Source organism: Tarenaya hassleriana, unplaced genomic scaffold (genome assembly GCF_000463585.1).
Source record: "Tarenaya hassleriana unplaced genomic scaffold, ASM46358v1 Cleome19, whole genome shotgun sequence".
NCBI classification, from domain to species: Eukaryota; Viridiplantae; Streptophyta; class Magnoliopsida; order Brassicales; family Cleomaceae; genus Tarenaya; species Tarenaya hassleriana.
The window spans coordinates 1,464,708-1,483,240 of NW_010965304.1; the positions used below are offsets into that span (position 1 = coordinate 1,464,708).

General features: G+C 40.6%; 4 protein-coding genes across 6 annotated transcripts; 3 read left to right on the forward strand and 1 right to left on the reverse strand.

The window, feature by feature from the left end:
* The first annotated feature begins 620 nt into the window (after window positions 1-620).
* Window positions 621-3,242, forward strand: LOC104810996 (guanine nucleotide-binding protein subunit gamma 3-like). Of its 2 annotated transcripts, none has more exons than XM_010537509.2 (5): window positions 621-972; window positions 2,198-2,250; window positions 2,340-2,384; window positions 2,482-2,526; window positions 2,633-3,242. In XM_010537509.2, the coding sequence occupies exons 1-5, from the start codon at window positions 790-792 to the stop codon at window positions 3,057-3,059; spliced, it is 753 nt and encodes a 250-aa protein (XP_010535811.1). In that variant the 5' UTR covers window positions 621-789; the 3' UTR covers window positions 3,060-3,242. The 2 variants fall into 2 exon arrangements, with proteins under 2 accessions (XP_010535811.1, XP_010535812.1); XM_010537510.2 differs by having other exon boundaries at window positions 624-972; window positions 2,663-3,242.
* Window positions 3,243-3,639: 397 nt separating this feature from the next.
* LOC104810998 (DNA topoisomerase 3-alpha) lies at window positions 3,640-6,798 on the forward strand. Of its 2 annotated transcripts, XM_010537512.1 has the most exons (4): window positions 3,640-4,155; window positions 4,402-4,605; window positions 5,359-5,697; window positions 6,769-6,798. In XM_010537512.1, exons 1-3 carry the CDS (start codon window positions 3,709-3,711, stop codon window positions 5,695-5,697), a joined length of 990 nt encoding a protein of 329 aa, XP_010535814.1. In that variant the 5' UTR covers window positions 3,640-3,708; the 3' UTR covers window positions 6,769-6,798. The 2 variants fall into 2 exon arrangements, with proteins under 2 accessions (XP_010535814.1, XP_010535815.1); XM_010537513.1 differs by lacking the exon at window positions 6,769-6,798 and having other exon boundaries at window positions 5,359-5,839.
* LOC104810997 (L-arabinokinase) lies at window positions 6,798-14,816 on the forward strand. Its single transcript, XM_010537511.2, has 28 exons — window positions 6,798-6,911; window positions 7,179-7,286; window positions 7,832-7,900; window positions 7,977-8,060; window positions 8,221-8,297; window positions 8,656-8,722; window positions 9,075-9,132; window positions 9,224-9,291; window positions 9,378-9,440; window positions 9,721-9,774; window positions 9,868-9,970; window positions 10,058-10,167; window positions 10,262-10,381; window positions 10,528-10,584; window positions 10,999-11,150; window positions 11,288-11,444; window positions 11,534-11,617; window positions 11,726-11,842; window positions 11,927-12,057; window positions 12,147-12,228; window positions 12,342-12,429; window positions 12,542-12,585; window positions 12,669-12,841; window positions 12,928-13,119; window positions 13,374-13,539; window positions 13,704-13,775; window positions 13,871-14,074; window positions 14,584-14,816. The coding sequence occupies exons 1-28, from the start codon at window positions 6,822-6,824 to the stop codon at window positions 14,692-14,694; spliced, it is 2,901 nt and encodes a 966-aa protein (XP_010535813.1). The 5' UTR covers window positions 6,798-6,821; the 3' UTR covers window positions 14,695-14,816.
* Window positions 14,817-15,265: 449 nt separating this feature from the next.
* On the reverse strand, window positions 15,266-18,404 carry LOC104810999 (protein trichome birefringence-like 5). Its single transcript, XM_010537514.2, has 5 exons — window positions 17,682-18,404; window positions 16,779-16,971; window positions 16,482-16,675; window positions 15,861-16,019; window positions 15,266-15,775 (listed from the first exon to the last, which is right to left on the reverse strand). Exons 1-5 carry the CDS (start codon window positions 18,323-18,325, stop codon window positions 15,439-15,441), a joined length of 1,527 nt encoding a protein of 508 aa, XP_010535816.1. The 5' UTR covers window positions 18,326-18,404; the 3' UTR covers window positions 15,266-15,438.
* Window positions 18,405-18,533: the final 129 nt, after the last annotated feature.

The following is an 18,533-nucleotide window of genomic DNA, read 5'->3' on the forward strand; positions in this document are numbered from 1 at the left end:
GGTAATTTCAGAATTCACGAAAAACAAAGGGACAAATAAATATATGCGGGTTTTAAAAAATATATAATCTCATGATTGAAATAATATTTTTTTATGAATAAAAATTTAATAACACTTAGAAAATGGGCAGATGTCACGTGCGCTTACCAACTGCTGCGCTCCCTTCCACTATAATATAATATTCTTTTTGTCGTTAAAAATTCTAACTGTTATAAAATTGTATTAAATCAATTAACCAAATTACATGTTTGCTACAAAAAAATAAAAAATTAAATAAACAAAGACAAAACATAACTTAAATCTGGAAACTGGAAAGTTCATCTCTATCTATGTGATTCCGTTATCAATAATTCCGGATTATACATGGAATCCCAAATCCGTAGATTAACAAGAAAAAAGTGTTTTCCTTCCAAAGAGACAAATTTTGATGTTACCACAATTAGTGATATCATTACTTTTGATATTACCATAATCTCCTCCTCTAATAATAATAACTCGTTTATTTATTTAGTATATATGTATATATATATATATTTTAAAGAGGCATAGCCTTCAGGGAAAGGGGAAGGTTAGTAATTATCCTTGTCAGAGCTTATAATTACTGCTTCTGCCACACACTTTTCCGTATTACACTCTTACCTCCCTCTATCTCTCTCTCGCGGCTTCTTCTTCGCCTTTTTTTTTGGGAGGAAACATTCTCATGGAGTTCTCCACGACTGCATGTTTCGTTTGATTTGAAGTGATTTCTCATTTGGGTAGTTTAGTTTCTGCTCGGCTTTTTCACCGGAGATGAGCTCTCTGGAGAAAAGGGCTGCCGTTGTTCCTCCTCGCGGTGGCGGTGGCACGGCGGTTGCTCCGCGGACCATTCCTCCGCCGCGGCCGAGGTCTCCGCCGGCGTACCCGGACTTGTACGGAAGACGCAGAGAGGCTGCGAGGGTTCAGATGCTCGAGAGAGAGATTGGTTTTCTCGAGGCAAGTTAATTTTTTTTTAATTGAAGAAATACAGAATCTCAGTTTCCATCATGTTTTGTCTTTTTACCCATTTTGAGTAAAGATGAAGAGAGTATCTAAAATTTGAACTTAAGTTGGTGTTTCAGAACTAGCATGATAATTAATTAGTTTAACCACTTTTTCACTATTAATTTTAATAATTAAATCAATCTTGTAACAATTAATGAAATTATTTTCAACAAAATTGGCTTAAAGAATGTTGTTTTTTCTTCCGTTAAATAACTTTGGTCTACACCCATCGTTGCACTCAGAATCAGTGACCTCTCATATTAAAAGAAATAGAAAATAATTTTGAGTGTTTGAATATTTTCCAAATTGGATTCAGACATGTTGTGAAGTAGATGGATCCAGTGATCTCTTGTGATTTCAGATTGGAAGTGTCAGAATCTCAACAGACAGAGAACTCCCCCACCACGGGGACTCCTTGTGTTGGGTTTTATGATTCATGAGTTAATTGGGTCATCATGCTTTTTTTTTTCTTCCTTGGATGCTTATTCCACCATGTTACTAAGCTTGTTCGAAAAATCCCGCAAGAGATGAAAAAAGATTGAAACTTTACAAAATATGAACTTATAAGGACCTCGGCCTTTCAGAAAGAAAGACATTGCTTTGGTTGCTTTTCAACCCTAAGTTATGGTCCTAAAGCATCATATGTTGAAAAGTTTCAGTTTTTTAATCTCAATTTTTTACTGAAGTTGATGTTTGTTATGTCACTTTCCCTAGTGATCTTCAAAGTCTTTGAAAGTGGAACCCTAATTTGTTCCTTGTGAGACGATTGATTAATGCCCATTTACTCTGTTTCTGCTTTGTGTATAAATGTACTCATGGTTGTGAGTGTATAGCCAAAGTGAGTGTAAAGGAACAAAGAAAGAAACAGAGGAGATGCATAGAAAATAAGTTGATGAATCAAGATCCCACAAAGATATTTTTGTTTTATAATTCAGCACATCTGTAAAATTTACACTTGTTTTCTGCATCAATGGACCATCTCTCTGCTTCTCTCTTGTTCCTTTCATGATTGGTTTCATAATTAGGATAGAGGAGCTTTTATATGTGTTTCAGGGTGGAATTCAAAGCTGTATTGGATGATTGATGGACGGTTTAAGAGAATCCAATCTTCTAAAGTGGTAATTGTTTGGTTTCGTTATTGACGGGTGTCAAATGTTTCCGATGTTGCATCGAGCAGGCAGAGCTTAAATTCATTGAAGGCATACAACCCGCGTCTAAATACTGCAAAGAGTGAGTTACCGTCGCTTGTTCTGGACATTTTCGATGTTTAAAGTCGGGTTAATGTTTTGTAGGATCTTATATTCATATATGTGTTGCAGGGTCTCAGATTTGGTGGCGGCAAACTCTGACCCTTTAGTACCTGTGTAAGGATATTTCTGTCTGTAACTTCACCATTTCATCCCTAACTCTTCCTCTCGTGTTTCTTAAGATCGTTTTTGTTTTTAACCAATGGAACAACAGGCAAAGGAAGAGTCGAAGACCCTGCCGGTTCTGGAAATGGCTCTGGTAATCTAAATCTCTAATCCCAGTATCGAAATACTCTGTTTTTTAACAATGGAATCCAATCCACAAACGATACCTATACTATATATATATGCGTGTGTGTTGCAAGGATAAGGCTAATGCAAAGTTTGCATTACAGTAGCGGAATCCCGTGCTTGAACCTGTTGAGCTTCTTCTGTTGCTGTCAATCCGAGTGCTCGTGCCACCTGAGGCGGCCCGAGTGCTGCAGCCAACCAAAATGCTCGTGCCCTTCATGCCCCTCGGGCCCGGACTGTTGCCCGAAACCGAGCTGTGGCTCGTGCTCAAGAGGCTGTTCTTGTAGTTCTTGTTCAGACATGAAGCCATGCTGTTGCGTGCCCAGAAGATGCTGTTGCTTCAGTTGCCAATGGCTGTCGTGTCCGAATATCTCGTCATGTTGCAGATGCGAATGGAGATGGAGATGGAGACGGTCTTCTTGTTTTAGATGCCCAAAGACACGGCTTTGCTGTTGCGACTGTAGATATTTGTGCTCTAACCCTTGTTGCTTATTCTTCTAAGTGTGTCGAATAAAAGTTTTTCTCATCTTTTGTTTTCCCTTTCTGGGTTTTTTGTTTTGAAAATTTTGATGTCTTTTTAGTGCCGAAATGTAAATATATAATACATTTATTACGCATCCTATGGTGTGTTTGTGTAATAAACATCTAGGGATTGTACCGTACGGATGAATCTGAGATTTGATAGAGTCTTGTTTTGGATAGAGTTCTTTGATTGTTGGGGGCCCCTTTAGGATTCTGAGGGTGTTGTCTTTTCGAACTAAAAAATTAAGGGGTGAAAAAGGAAAATAGTGAAAATTCAGGGTGCAAAAAAGTGATGAAATTGTTAAAGAATAATTAGAATTGGAAAATATCTGATTTCAAATTAGATAAAGTATTTTGCATCTCAAATTCTCAGTAGGGAATGGGATGAATAAATTATCATGGCAATATTGAACGGACGTGATGCTATCTTTCTTGATCGGACGGTTATCCTTTACGGAGCGTTGTGTTGGCAAGTATAGGGCCTCCCTCACGCGATAATAACAATGGACTTGGAGATGAGAGCGCGGGAAAATCCCTAATCTAGAAAAGGGGAAATAGAAAAAACACATACATCAACATTAGTATTCGGAATTAGGTTGAGAGAGAGAGGAAGGGAGAGGGTTGAGAAATGGAGAGTAATACGACACACTTCGAAGACCTCGAGGGTGAAGACGATTTCCTCCTGGAACTAGCGGCTGCGGAAGCAGAAGCAGAAGCTGCGTCGGCCAAACGCTCTAGGGTTTCTATGCCTGAGGCGAAGCCTGGACCGGCGGACTCGGTGGTGGAGGGATCGTATATGGCGGCTCTAAGGGGCAGCAATAGCGAGCAATGGCAGATGAACCCTCTGAATCCCGGATTCAAACCTCGGCGTGTCACTGCTTCTGGTGGATTTAATCAATTTGACGGCGGACGTGTCTCGGTGAACTCTAACTTGGCCGGGAATTATGGTTCTGATGCAGGGGAGCAAGATTTTCTGGAGAAAAATTGCACCTGTGGAGTGGGTATTTGTCTGATTCTCACATCAAACACCCAGAAGAATCCGGGTCGCAAATTCTACAAGTGCCCCGTTAGAGAGGTTCTTCACGTTTAATGCTCTTTTTCTTCTTCGTCAGGTGTTGATCCTTACTTCTTATCGAAATTTTGGGTTCGTGAAACTGTTTTGTCATCTGGGTTTCGATGGTGGGTTTTCTGCTGCTTAGTTGTTCGCTGAAGTGTCAGTAAGAAAAATTCTTTCAGAGACAGGACATTGCTAGTTTGTTTATTGCTTATTACCAAACCTGTTTAATGGATATCCATTCTAAATAAGCTAGCATTTCTCCAGGAGAACGGAGGTTGTGGGTTTTTCCAATGGTGTGACGAGGATCGATCCTCTGGAACTCATGCAGGAACTCACAGCTATGCCAATTCAAATGACTCGAAGTTCCCGGATCATCAATGTCCCTGTGGCTCTGGATCCTGCCGCATTCTAACAGCAAAAACAGGACAAAACATCGGCCGTCAATTTTACCGCTGTCCTGCATTTGAGGTATGTCTGTAGTTCCATGACTCTGGGTTGCCATCGTATTATCATCAGCATAGTGATGCTTTGTAGTGTACCGCTGGTATATCGGATTAGATGTAGGAAGAGATTCTTTTATGTTTATGTTCCTGTTGTGTAAATCCTTGTTGCCTTGCTGGCTATTTTCACAAACTTTATCATTCCATTTCTCTGATCATTTTCTGACTGCTTTCCATTTTGCGTCATTTTTGCTTGCGGTGTAAGAGGATGTGGTCTAAGTTAGATAATCAGAACGATTTATTTTGACTTGCTTTATATGCAACACCTTCTAGACATTGGCTATTGTTCATCGATCAAGCAATTCTATGCCTTTCAAGGTATTATCAGATGTACTGAGGGTCTGAGAACAGCCTAACGGGTTACTTATATGTAATGTCTGCTTTTTGAAACCTCTTAGAACAGGGGATTGTCTGCTGGTAGACCAAGTATCACACCTGCATACACTGAACAAGATTGTAGTGTATTAAAAAGGGTAAAACGGTGTGTTAAACATAAACCTTCATAAGCTGGATAAAGATCGAGTTGCAGAGTTGTCGGTCATGGTAACTATATCGAGACCAATAACGTATAACATTGGTCTGAATTTTCTTCCAATATCATGTACTTTGGTTAAAAAGCAATTGTAATTATTGTATTATCTGAGTTTTGATTGTTTGTGTAAGAATGTCTGCTATTGTACATCGTTTTATGGAAACATTGGTGGCTTCTTCTTATCCGTAGGCCTCTTGTGGTTTCTTCAAGTGGTGCGATGACACATCCGTGGCTTCTTCAATGGAAAATAGTTTTGCCAAGACAAGAAACTTAAGTGAGTCAGATAGCAGAGACCACCAAAGTGCAAAAACAGGCACAGCTTGTTTCAAATGTGGAAAAGATGGACACTGGGCAAGAGACTGTACTGCTCAATCTGGTTATCCAGTGCCTGAAACAGGGCGAGGAAAGTCTTCCTCTTCAACTGGAGATTGCTACAAATGCGGAAAGCCGGGACATTGGGCAAGGGATTGCCCTTCCACTACCAGTCAGTTCAGTGGCGCACCGGGAAAAAGGCAGCGACAGTACTAGGTCAGCCCTTCGACTTTTGAATGATGGTTTTTATACGGAAAGGGTAGTTTTACTAGATATAGATATCTTAATGGCTGCTTGTTTTATTCTCTTGTCTAATTCCTTTTTAAAGCTTGTGTTGAATTAAGGAAGATTTCCGAAAGTAGGAGCTTTGAAACTTGGATTTTGATCTAGTCATCTGGAACCAAACTTGCAAGATTGGTCTAGTGATTTTATGAGGGCATGTCCCCAAAACATAGAGATCCTATTCTATGCTGAAGATAAAATGGAAGAGTGGCATAATAGAGCATCTCAAAGTGAATGTTTTCAGTATAAGCTTTGGGCATGCTTTGCAACTTTTGTACGTGATAGTGATGATGATGATGTCGATTATGATGATGATGTTGATGAGGACTAGACTCTCGGATCAGATTTGTGAACAAATTTTCTCCGGTTGTCAAGAGATGACGATGCGGAACTAAACTATCCCTTTTTTATATTCTAAAAAACTGAATATTTTTGGTAATGGAACTGAATCCTTATATAGTCAAAATCCGAGATTAAACTAAATGGATATAATTCTAGAACTGAAAAACGTAAAAAAAAAAAAACAAAAACCAAAATCGGAAATATGTAATCGTAGGTTTGTTTATCTAAGCAGTACAAAAATCCAATATAAATGTTTTTACCACAAAAAAATCAATTAAATAGATATAATATTTACAATGGGAAAAATAAGAAAATAAAATCAAAATAAAATCCAAAGTCAGATTTTTCTATGAAGTAAAAAGTCAAAATAAATTCTTCCAAAAAAAAAATCACGAATCGTTTTTTGGATGGATTTAACTTTCCCCTTAGGACACGTCATGGCTTATGAACATATATCCGTTGGGTTTGTTAGAATAAATCGGTAGACCCCAGATTTTGCTCATCATGTAACGCTTACACCAAGGCTTCGGAATCCATACCCCTTTTCCCTTCTCCATTTCTGGAAAGATATCAAAAACCACTTCCCTTTTTCCCCCTCATAAATAATAGATAAACATCCATTTCTGTGTTTATCCCCTTGATCCTTTCTCTCTCATTTGTCAGACACAAATCCCCCAAGTTCCCAAAAAAAAATAAAACAGGTGTTCTGAAGAAAGATGTCTGAATCCGAACCTGCTTCTCGGCGTCTCGTTTTCGCCTATTATGTAACTGGGCACGGATTTGGGCACGCCACTCGTGTTGTCGAGGTGCGTATGCGTTTACTTATTTGAGCATTTGTATACGCCAGTACGTACATGCATGATTGTATGCATATATGTTTGTGGATGAGACGGATATATTCGGTTCTTGCTTGCTTGAGACAGGATTTGGCATTTAGATAACAGATGATAACATTTTTTCGCAACCCTTGATTTGTATTCTCGTCTTAAGCAGAAATCTTTCAAAGGGTTTTAGCGTGCTTTGGATATGGATGTCAATAATGGGATTTGTTTTTTTTTCTTGTGAAAGTACAGGTGGTTCGCCATCTCATCTCGTCTGGACATCAAGTTCATGTCGTCTCTGCAGCTCCAGAATTTGTCTTCACCCTCGAAATCCAATCCCCGGATTTGTTCATTCGCAAGGTTGGTTTTCATTCCGTTTGATTTGTCCTGTAAATTCTCGAGACCACTTGGAATATGCTCGTAGATTCGGTGCCTGTTTTGTTGCACTCGGATCAATCATGAAAGCTGAAATCCTTTTCGTATTTAGTGGATTGATTTAGAGTAAACCATCAGTTTAGTTTTCGGTGAAATCGGACTCTGTTTATGCAAAATGACTTTGATTCATATCCCTCTTTCCATTGAAGCTTTGGAAATCTCCAAATGTATTCGGTTTCATTCTGTGCAAAAATCTCTATTTTTCAATATAATTTTCATTTTTCATGAAAAAAAGGACTTTGATTGTTTTTATGAACCCCTCTATGCTATTGTGTGCCGATAGGAAGAAGAAAAAGAGAGGATGTCTTTGTTGTTGTGTTCAGAATCATGGTGTTTCGGACTTTGGACTATTGAATAGAATCTGAATATCGTGTTTTGGTTCTTTTAGAATATTTCTTTCAATCGCCCAATTGTCTTTTCGTATATGAAGTTTGCTCGGCAATTCTTACATTCTCTGTGTAATAATGCAGGTGCTCTTGGACAGTGGATCAGTGCAAGCCGATGCTTTAACCGTTGATCGTCTTGCCTCTTTGGAAAAGGTATCTTTCTCGGTATCGGATATTTACTAATCTCTCTGCAATAAACTCACGGGATTTATCATCTCTTTCATTGCAGTATTCTCAGATCGCGGTTGAACCTCGAGACTCTATTTTGGCGGCAGAGGTTGAATGGTTGAAGTCCATCAAAGCCAACCTAGTGGTACTTCAATTACATACAGTGCTTTATTATTATTATTTTTTGTTAACTTCTATCCATGAAAAGTTTTCTCTGAAGTTGAATATTGTTTCCTCTAATTTCGCGTTAAAGACGGTCTTAGGTTAAAAATACATGTTTTTTTTCTTCTTATTCTTGTGATCAGGTCTCGGATGTTGTCCCTATCGCATGCCGTGCAGCAGCAGATGCTGGAATCCGTTCTGTTTGTGTCACCAACTTTAGGTGTGTTTCCTCGTAAAACACCATAAGGAAACAATGAAAGTTAGCATTCAGATATCGGCTAATACATTCATACACACATAACAATGGAAAGTTTAGTGGTTATCTTAGGTTTTGTACTTCAGAAGTGTGTTTGGTTTCTGAAGCATGCAGTTTGAAGCTAAGCTTGACTGCCGAGTTCTTATTAACTTCGATAATCTCTTGTCTTTCCTATATAATTCCCATGCCAATCATCCAAAAACCCACAAAGGAATGACCTCTAAGACGGGCTGTTGCTTGTAAATTTGTTCTAAAAATGATTCTGCATTCTTGATGGTGTATGTCATTACTTGATAAACCGGGTTTACTCCCTCTGTTGCAGCTGGGACTTTATCTATGCAGAGTATGTGATGGCAGCAGGACATCATCATCGATCCATAGTATGGCAGGTAAAATACCCTCACGATGTTGCTATATAGTATGTGCCGAAAGACAGTTTCAAATGTTGTGAAATTCCTGGTCTTCGAGTTCGAGCTATAACCCTTTTTCCTGAACTTGTCTATTCATGTTACACATAATGGTATCCCCTATATTCCCTATAGTTTGAACCCGAAATGTCATATATGCATACCTCTTCTCAGCTTTTTATTTTTCCATCAAGAAGAATTTCTCCGGCTAATATTATGTCAGAACCATTGTTCTATCTCATGGCCTCTATATATATATATATAGGTGAGAGTCGGATTTTTAACATACCTGTGTATAGATTTCACTCGTGGTAATTATGCGTGAATGCTGCAGATAGCCGAGGATTATTCGCACTGCGAGTTTCTGATACGGCTGCCTGGACACTGTCCTAGTAAGTCACTGAAGGCATTGCCACTGTTTTCACTTGTATTTTATTTAACTTAATGAGTTCTATATAATGCATTACTCTCTCGATCTTTCAGTGCCGGCTTTTCATGATGTCATTGATATCCCCCTCGTCGTAAGGAAATTTCGCAAGACCAGACAAGAGGTGGGTTTCGTAGAAAATTTCTAAAACCCTTCAGTTCTTTCTTCCACGAACGAAAATGGCGGGAACCAGTTTGCATTTCGGTGCAGGTCAGACGAGATCTTGGGATTCCAGACAATGTGAAACTACTAATCTTCAACTTTGGTGGGCAGGTAAGCAGAGTTTTGTTTAATTTTTTTGGACCGTTTCTCAAAAGAGTCAAAACTTACTGCAGAAATTGGTGGTTTTGGTTCAGTTTATGTTTCTGTTTTCACATCCGCAGCGATGATTTATATGTTATTCTTCAATCTGTCAGCCATAGCTTCATTTTCTTGTTCTCCTTCCATTCGTCTTTCTGAGAACCAAAGCTTCTCGATTTCTTGTTTTCTTGAGTACCTGCAACATCTGTTCTGTCAATGGCATATCGTTTACGGTATTTCTGATTTTCTGCAGCCAACTGGATGGACATTAAAGGAGGAGTATTTACCGGCTGGTTGGTTATGTCTGGTAACATACAAATACCTGATTGTGCCTAAGTTATATATATTTCTCCGTAGTTATGAACGTAAAACATATTTTCCTATGTTTTTTCGGGTATAGGTCTGTGGAGCTTCCGAGAATCAGAAGCTCCCTCCAAATTTTATTGCACTACCAAAGAATACTTATACACCTGATGCGATTTCAGCTTCAGACTGCATGCTCGGTATCGTACAATATCCATATACTATTTTTAACGACACACGAGGTTATTATGTACCTAATACACGGGTTTATGCTTTCGTTTCCTCAGGAAAAATTGGATATGGAACTGTCAGTGAAGCTCTTGCATACAAATTACCCTTCATATTTGTGCGAAGGGACTATTTCAATGAAGAACCGTTCCTAAGACAGATGCTCGAGGTAAATTCTGAAAAAATCCGTGCTCATATCTCCCCGCCCGCTCTCTGTTTCTTTTTTTTTTTTAATTTACTGTTCTTTTTTGTTTCGCTTTCAGCACTACGAAGGAGGAGTTGAAATGATAAGGAGGGATCTACTGACTGGATGCTGGGCACCGTATCTTGAACGTGCAGTTACGTTGAAACCGTGTTATGACGGAGGCATCAATGGCGGTGAGGTATAACTCAAAGCTTTCACTATTCGCTATCTCTTCTCAGTGTCCTAATATCGAGTTTCCCTTTCTCTTGTTTCTGAAATATTCGGAGAAATCCAAGATTTTGTAAAGCTTATAGGTTGCCATTTGATTTTCTTTTCCGATTTCAGGTGGCAGCGAAAATACTTCAGGATACCGCACGGGGGAAAAAACGTTTGAATCTCAACGTGAGTGATACAAGTTCTCTGAATATCAAACAGTTTGGATTGCTTAACATATATCAATGTTCATTTTTGCAAAAGTTAGCTCGGGTTTCGGTTTATACTGAGTAAGCATAATATGTGATTTGCATAAAGAATGGAAATAACAAAAGAGCATTCCAACGTCTTCTCCATGGCCGCAAGAATCTCTGTCTGCTTCTGCAGTTATTTCTTCACGTTATGGCCTACCAGAATGGCAGAATCAATTACAAGAAAATATGTCGTTTCTTCATTCTTGTAGTCTGTTTCATGATTTCTTCGATCTCTTTTGGTATATATATACACATACGCCATACCTTGGGTTATGAATTTGTGTTTTTTGCTGTACCATTTCTATATAATGTCGGTTGTCACCTGACAGAAAGGATGATATATATGCAGCTTAGTGGAGCAAGAAGGTTACGGGATGCAATCATACTCGGCTTCCAGCTTCAGAGAGCACCCGGTAGAGATATTTCTGTTCCAGAATGGTACCAAGTTGCTGAAAACGAAGCCGGGATGGCTCGGGATGATCAGACGCAGAAAACCACCAAGTCTGTTTTTTCACCGTCTTTATTTTCTCCTGGCTGAAATACCGTTTCCATCCCTCATTCGTTGGGGCAAACTTGGTTCTCTCGGCATCTCTGTCTTGTCTCACCACATGCAATTTCGGGTTTTTATGATTTAGCAGATCGGTAGAAGGCTTCGAGATTGTTCAGGGAGACCACCAAGGCCTTTCTGATACGATCAGCTTCTTGAACAGCTTAGCAGAACTAGGTAACGTAGGTGGCGCCCCCGAGCGTCAGGCAAGGGAAAATTTGGCGGCTGCAAGGTTATTTAACTGGGAGGTTTGTCAAAATGTTCAACATTTTTTGTCTGAGTTCGTGTTTTTTTAGGACAAAAACTAACAAAAAAATCGACATTTTTTTACCATCAGGACGATATATTCGTGGCAAGAGCCCCGGGTAGGCTTGATGTAATGGGAGGGATTGCTGATTATTCGGGAAGTCTTGTTCTTCAGGTCATTCATTTCCTCTTGGACCCTTGTTATCGCGATGAAAACAATATGGATTCATCTTTTCGGTTATCTAGATTTTTCGGACGAGTGAAAAGTCGCCTTTTTTTGCAGATGCCAACTAGAGAGGCATGTCATGCCGCTGTTCAGAGGAATCATCCGAGTAAACAGAAACTCTGGAAGCACGCTGAGGCTCGGCGCCACGCAAGAGATTCGCCGATTCTTGAAATCGTACGTTTTTTTGCTTTGTTCTGCTTCATGTTGTTCAGACATGATATGACATGGCATGCATTGTCATCTAAACTTCGACCTCAGGTTTCGTTTGGATCCGAGCTGAGCAACAGAGGGCCAACATTCGACATGGACCTGTCGGATTTCATGGAAGATGGAAAACCAATATCCTACGAGAAAGCCTGCCAATACTTTTCCCGGGATCCATCTCAGAAGTTTGTAGATCATTTCCATATTCAGACCGTTTCATTCGCATAAAACATTGATCACTAGTTACGATACGATTCCTTCATTTTTTTTTCAGGTGGGCGGCTTATGTTGCGGGTACCATTCTCGTACTAATGAGAGAACTGGGTGTTCGGTTTGAAGACAGTATTAGTATACTGGTAACGTTCATTTACTTTTACATGTTAAACGAAATGAAATTCCGAACTGATAACGATGTAAGAAGGGCCGATGAGAATTCGCTGTTGTGAAATCTTTCTAACATGTTTTTCAGGTTTCTTCAACGGTTCCAGAAGGGAAAGGAGTATCGTCCTCTGCCTCGGTTGAAGTTGCAACCATGTCAGCTGTTGCTGCTGCTCATTGTTAGTACCGCCTTTTGTGAAACCGAATTCTTACGCATAAAGGGTTGAACAAAAAACTATTCAATCATTTATCCATTCCCGAGATGAACGTGATTCTTTTCCGAATCTGCAGGTCTGGAAATTTCTCCTCGCGATGTGGCTTTGCTTTGCCAAAAGGTGACAACTTTTATTCAAAGTTTTTAATTTTTTTTCTTCGGATTCCGTTAAAACTTTGCGTAAACCCTTCTTACGAATCATAGGTCGAGAACTACGTCGTTGGAGCACCGTGTGGAGTGATGGATCAAATGGCTTCCGCTTGTGGAGAAGCTAACAAACTTCTTGCAATGATATGTCAGCCTGCCGAGATACTCGGACTCGTCGAAATACCTCCTCATATACGATTTTGGGGCATCGATTCCGGAATACGACACAGGTAAAATCATCTCCGTAATGGTTGAAATATTTTTGTCATAGTCTGCATTGGTCCTAAGACTCAAGCTTATGTTTTTTTTACTGCAGTGTCGGTGGTTCAGATTACGGTTCTGTAAGGATAGGCACTTTTATCGGCAGAACGCTCATAAAGTCTGTTGCCTCGGGATTGTCTTCACGTTCTTCTCCGCAATTTAACTCGGAAGAGATTGAGGAAGAGAGCTTGGGGTTAATTGAAGCTGAGGCATCCTTGGATTACTTATGCAACCTCCCTCCTCATAGGTACATTCTCAGTTTTTGTGTCTTGTCTGAACATTTAACCGATTGAAACACAATGTTTCTAACTGCAAGCAAAGTAGGAATCTAATAACGGTTTCGAAATGAATCTAGAAATTTCTGTTTCGTGATTTTGTCAGCGACGGTCGTAGAAGTAGCGGTCTACTTCTTTAGACTGGCATACCCTCCTGTGACAGCGAAATATCGAAAATATGAGAAACAACGATGAGATATCTCGAAATTTTGTTACGGTTTCGCAGATATGAAGCCCTCTATTCAAGCAAGATCCCGGGAAATATGACGGGAGAAGAGTTCATCGAGAAGTACGGGGATCACGGGGATTCAGTCACTACCATAGACAGAAAAACCACGTATGAGATCAGTGCAGCCACCCGACATCCGATTTACGAGAATTTCCGCGTTCAGGTGAGCTAACTCTGTGCGTCATGATTTCATCGCTTTTTATGCTCGGCTATTAGCTCTTCTCCATAGCCAGAGGTGTCATACTACATCCACCCCTCTGTAACTCACAAGAAAAACATTAACTCGGATCTAAAGATTGAGTTTTACGCTTCTGGCTATGTTTTCAGGCTTTCAAAGCATTGTTGAGTGCAGCTCCGTCAGAGGAGCAGATCATCGGTCTTGGGGAAATGATGTATCAGGTAATACAACTGCGGATACCGTATGAGTTCTTAGGTTTTAAACCCCGAAATGCGATATTCTAATACCCGTTTTTTCGGGTGAAACTGCATGGCAGTGTCATTACAGTTACAGCGCGTGCGGGTTAGGCTCGGATGGGACGGATAGACTGGTCAGACTGGTGCAGAATATGCAGCATTCTAAGGTGTCGAGATCTGAGAACGGGACTCTATACGGGGCCAAGATCACGGGAGGCGGCAGCGGAGGCACGGTCTGCGTAATCGGAAGGAACAGCTTGAGAAGCAGTGAACACATTCTACAGGTAAAAGAATAAACCCTCCTTAATGCTCATACTCATATCATATGCTTGAACTTGTTCAGACAACGGTTGCAGTTCTAGAGTTTAAAAGAAAAGTCCGAATTTTGGGTACCGGCCCGATCCACGGGTTAGGTATCGAAATTTGGGTATACAATGAAATAAGATCGGGTTTAGTCATGGGGAAAACCCAAAAATCGGGTTTGGGTTCGTGCAATTGGATCTGAAAAGTTCGGATACCCAATATGAGCTAACCCCTAATATATGATATATAAAATCGAAATTTGTATTTGGGTCTCGGATTTGTGCATCCGAAAGTCGGATACCCAACAAAAATGGATCCGAGATCGAATAATATCGCATGAAACCCAAAATATTCGGGTTTGGATTCGGATAACCCGAAAATCCCGGTATCCGGATCTTGTCTTAACGAATCAGACACAAGAACATGGAAAAGATGGGTTATGATCATTGGAAAGGAACAGATGAAGATGTTTTTGTGTGAAACGGAGCAGATACAGAAGAAGTACAGGGAGGCGACAGGGTTCATGCCGTACGTGTTCGAGGGTTCTTCTCCAGGCGCCGGCAAGTTTGGATACCTCAAGATTCGCAAGATCTCTTCTTAAATATTCCCTCTCTTTCCAACTTTGATCTCTAATGTTTTTTTCTTTCTATGGTTCAGATTTCTTACATTTTTTTTTGTTCTTGTCCGGAGATGTATGTTTTATCATCCTCTTCCTTCCACCATTTAAAAATATATATATATATTGTTATTGTTATTATTAACATTCATTGAATGAAAAATAAAACAAAAGATGTGTCGTTGTGACAATTGATATGAACAATAACATATATATACATATATATATATATATATATATATATTGTTTTTTCGACAAATTAGATGGAAACGGATAATGGGTTTATTTCAAAATTGAACATGAAGGGAATATTAGCATAGATAAATCTTATCAGGAAAAAAGAATGCTTTTTAAAATACACGCGCGATGTTGTCATTAGTGTCGGAATTTTACGAAATGGGTTCTTCCCTAGATTGCGTTGAGGGACTACAAAAATAGAAAAGCGATGTTTGGATTCCGGTTTGGGTTCGGGTTAGATTTCAATTTTGGGTTATTCGGCACCAAGAGAAAAAAGACCAAAATCAATTTGGTTTGGTTATGTTCTGGTTGTATCGAATTGAAAATTTCAAACCGAGTTAGACCGCATTTGGATTAGGTGCAATTCAGTTCGGTTTGAATACATCCAAAAACCGAAACCGAACCGAAAGTTTGGCAGTCGTTTCTTGTAAGAGATTTCTAGCCTCAGAATGCTACAATTTTCATGTGTCGACACAAACAATCTCTCAAGCGTTAAGTTCTTCTGTTGCTGCCTGTCTGAAGCAGAAGAGATGAGTAGATGAGATGGTTCCAGGCGTCGGGAACTCCGGGGAGGCACCAGTGGCTGCAGTCTTGTCGCTTCGTCGAGACCTTTTTCCCGTCCGTGTTGGTCTTCCCGTAGATCGACGGATGCCCGTCTTTGCGGAAATTCGTAAGCTTTGTCACGTTCAGAAGAATCACCGGAACTTTCATTTCCTTTACTGCCTCCTCTACTATCTTCATCTTCAACGGGTATGAATCAAGGATCGAACCTTTGAATACCGGCTCGACTTCTCCGTTGCACGACCCTCCTGAATCCCACTCGCCACCCCTGTTTTCCGAAATTATTGATCGACCGACGAAGGAAGAGTACGATACTTTCTTTGAGATGACGATGAAAGATCTCGGGGGTTTACCTGAAATGGGCGGAAGAATATCCTCGGTAGAATACTAACTTCTTGTCGGGTTTCACGTTCTTGTCAATCCACTTCGCCCATGTCCTCAATGCTCTCCTGTATGCTTCGGTTGCATCGAATTTCGGGTATATGTAGTCACCTTCTTTGTAGTAATTCTTCCTGCAATATTTTTCCATCCGGATCACATTAATTGAGCAAAACATGTTCACCTAAATCTAGAAAACATTAACTGAAGGATGCAATGTTATTTTCCTGTACCAGAATCCAAAATTTCGAGTACCCGTGAGTTAGATATTAGAAATTTCGGGTAAAAACCCGACTTTCAGGTTCAAATTCGGGTTCTGGTCGGTGATTACCTGTATTCTCGAGATGGGGAGAGGGAGAGAGCGCGAGACTTAGGGCGATTAGATTTTTTCTTATCAGAAATTTAGGGTAATTTCGCGAGATGGACGAGGGTGAGCGGTGATTAGGGTTTTCGGTTCGCCCTCGCCTTGTCCTCACGAAACCGAAATCGAATAATCAGATCATGTACACCCAAAAACTCGGGTACTGGAAAATTTCTGACAGACAGAAGAAGAGGAAGGAAAGAGTTATGGTGAAAAAACAGAACAAGGACCATACCCTCTCGCTGTCTTTCCATGAACCCACCAATGTCCAGTGTTGAAGACGAGAATGTCGGCTCGTTTCCACCGAGCATTTGTCTTATCGATCTGATCGATCGATAGCGTCGGATTCGAACTTCCTTGGGCGTTGATTCTGACTCCTTCCTTCACGAGAAAATGCGACCTTACAAATTCTACCGTGCAGTTATAGTCCTGTCAAATATCACAATACAAGTTACAACACATTTTCAGAAAAGATTACAGCATCAATGATCAGATTTCCACAGGAAATGATGGGAAGAAGAGTGGGATTTACTTCAAACTTGAATACATAGTAACCTCTTCCCTTTGTGATCTTATGACCATTAACCTCGTACATGCTGCTTTTGTTGGATAGACCCTCTCGAAGAACACACAGCATCGATTCAAACTGGTTTCTGTTCATCGAATCTCCAACCAGCATCAGCCTTTTACCTCTTAGCCTCGCCAAGAAATCTGTAGCATTAAACCTGTGATCGGAAAAAAAGAACAATCAATGGTAGAACTGAAGTATATTCTAGAAAGAATGATGAACGGAAATCGAATAATGACAGCACCCGAGTTCAGAGATCGAACAACCGAATCCTTGTATAAATTGTAAAACAGCGTGAGCCCGAACTATTACACCTGATTCAAAAACTTAGCTGGTAGAAAGCTATACGATAGCACCCGAGTTTCGGAATATATCAATTCAAAGCTATGGTTTTTCAGCAGCAGAAAGCATATGTCATCCACAAGACTGAAACTTGATCATTCATTGGATCAAAGTTGTTCTTGAATCGATGATTCGACCACAGGCATACTCAAGATTTACCGAGTTTTCGACCTAAAGATTGGAGAATAAGCAAAGAGACGAGAAGAATGAGAAGGAAATGAGACCAATGCACGGCCATTTCTCCCTTCTCCAATCATTCAAACACTGTTTTCTCGACAGTGAAACCAACCAGATTAGCCTACATTCTATCTAAGTGCATCAATGGCGTTGGAACTGAAACGAAGTAGACAAGATGACGAAGTTGGGTAAGCATTATACCGTACAGCAATGGTATTCCAAACACTGTATTCACGACAATGAAACCAACCAGGTTCTTCTGCATTCTATATCTAAGTCCATCAATGGCTTTGAAACTTGAAACTGAAACGAAGTAGAGAAGATGAGAAAGTTGGGTAAGAATCGTACCGTGGAAGATCACAATCGTCGGGTTTCCATCGCCATTGGAGATAGTCTGAATCTCGCCTCCCGTTCCTCTGGCAATCGAAAGCTTCGTCGACATACGGACACGATCCAGGTTGATACAACGGATACTGATCGTCCTTCACCCACGTTCCCTTGTACAGATCGCACCCTCTCATCTTCTCCACCACCTCCATATCCACAGATTTGGCATCGCTTTCCTCCTTACCCTCGACCGAGACTTCGCCGCCGCGAGATTCTCCTCCCTCCGTCTCCGGTTTCACGGCGAAGTCATCCGTCGCGCGCGAATCTCCTCCGTCGCCTGATTCGGCTTCCACGGCGGAGCCATCGCCGTTCGAATCACCTCCCTCCTCCGTCTCTGGTTTCACGCCGACGTCATCGCCGGCGCGCGAATCTCTTCTGGAGCTTGGCTCACTTGCGAGGGAGACGCCATCCCCTCCATCCGGAGGCTCATCGGAGGGATTTTCGGAGCGGAGGAGAGTGGGAGCGCGTGGATCGGAAGGGAGGTAGGGTTCGAGAGAGCGTCTGGTGAAGAGGAAGACGCTGCAGAGGAAGAGAAGGATGAATAGAGAAGTAGTCAGAGTGTAGGAGAAGATAGAAGAACGAGAGGAAGGAGAAGATCCCGCCATTGCGCTTCCACCATTGGAGCTACACAGTAATCGCCACGACAAAGAAGAAGGCAGAAGGGAAAACGATTAATTAGATACGGACAAGAACAGTTATCTTTAATGACATTTCTTACTTATTTGAGACACGACCGTTTAACTCCATTTATGATTTATTAAAACTATTATTTTTTTTCAACGTGTAATCAAAATACTTTATTTCCCTTCCTCA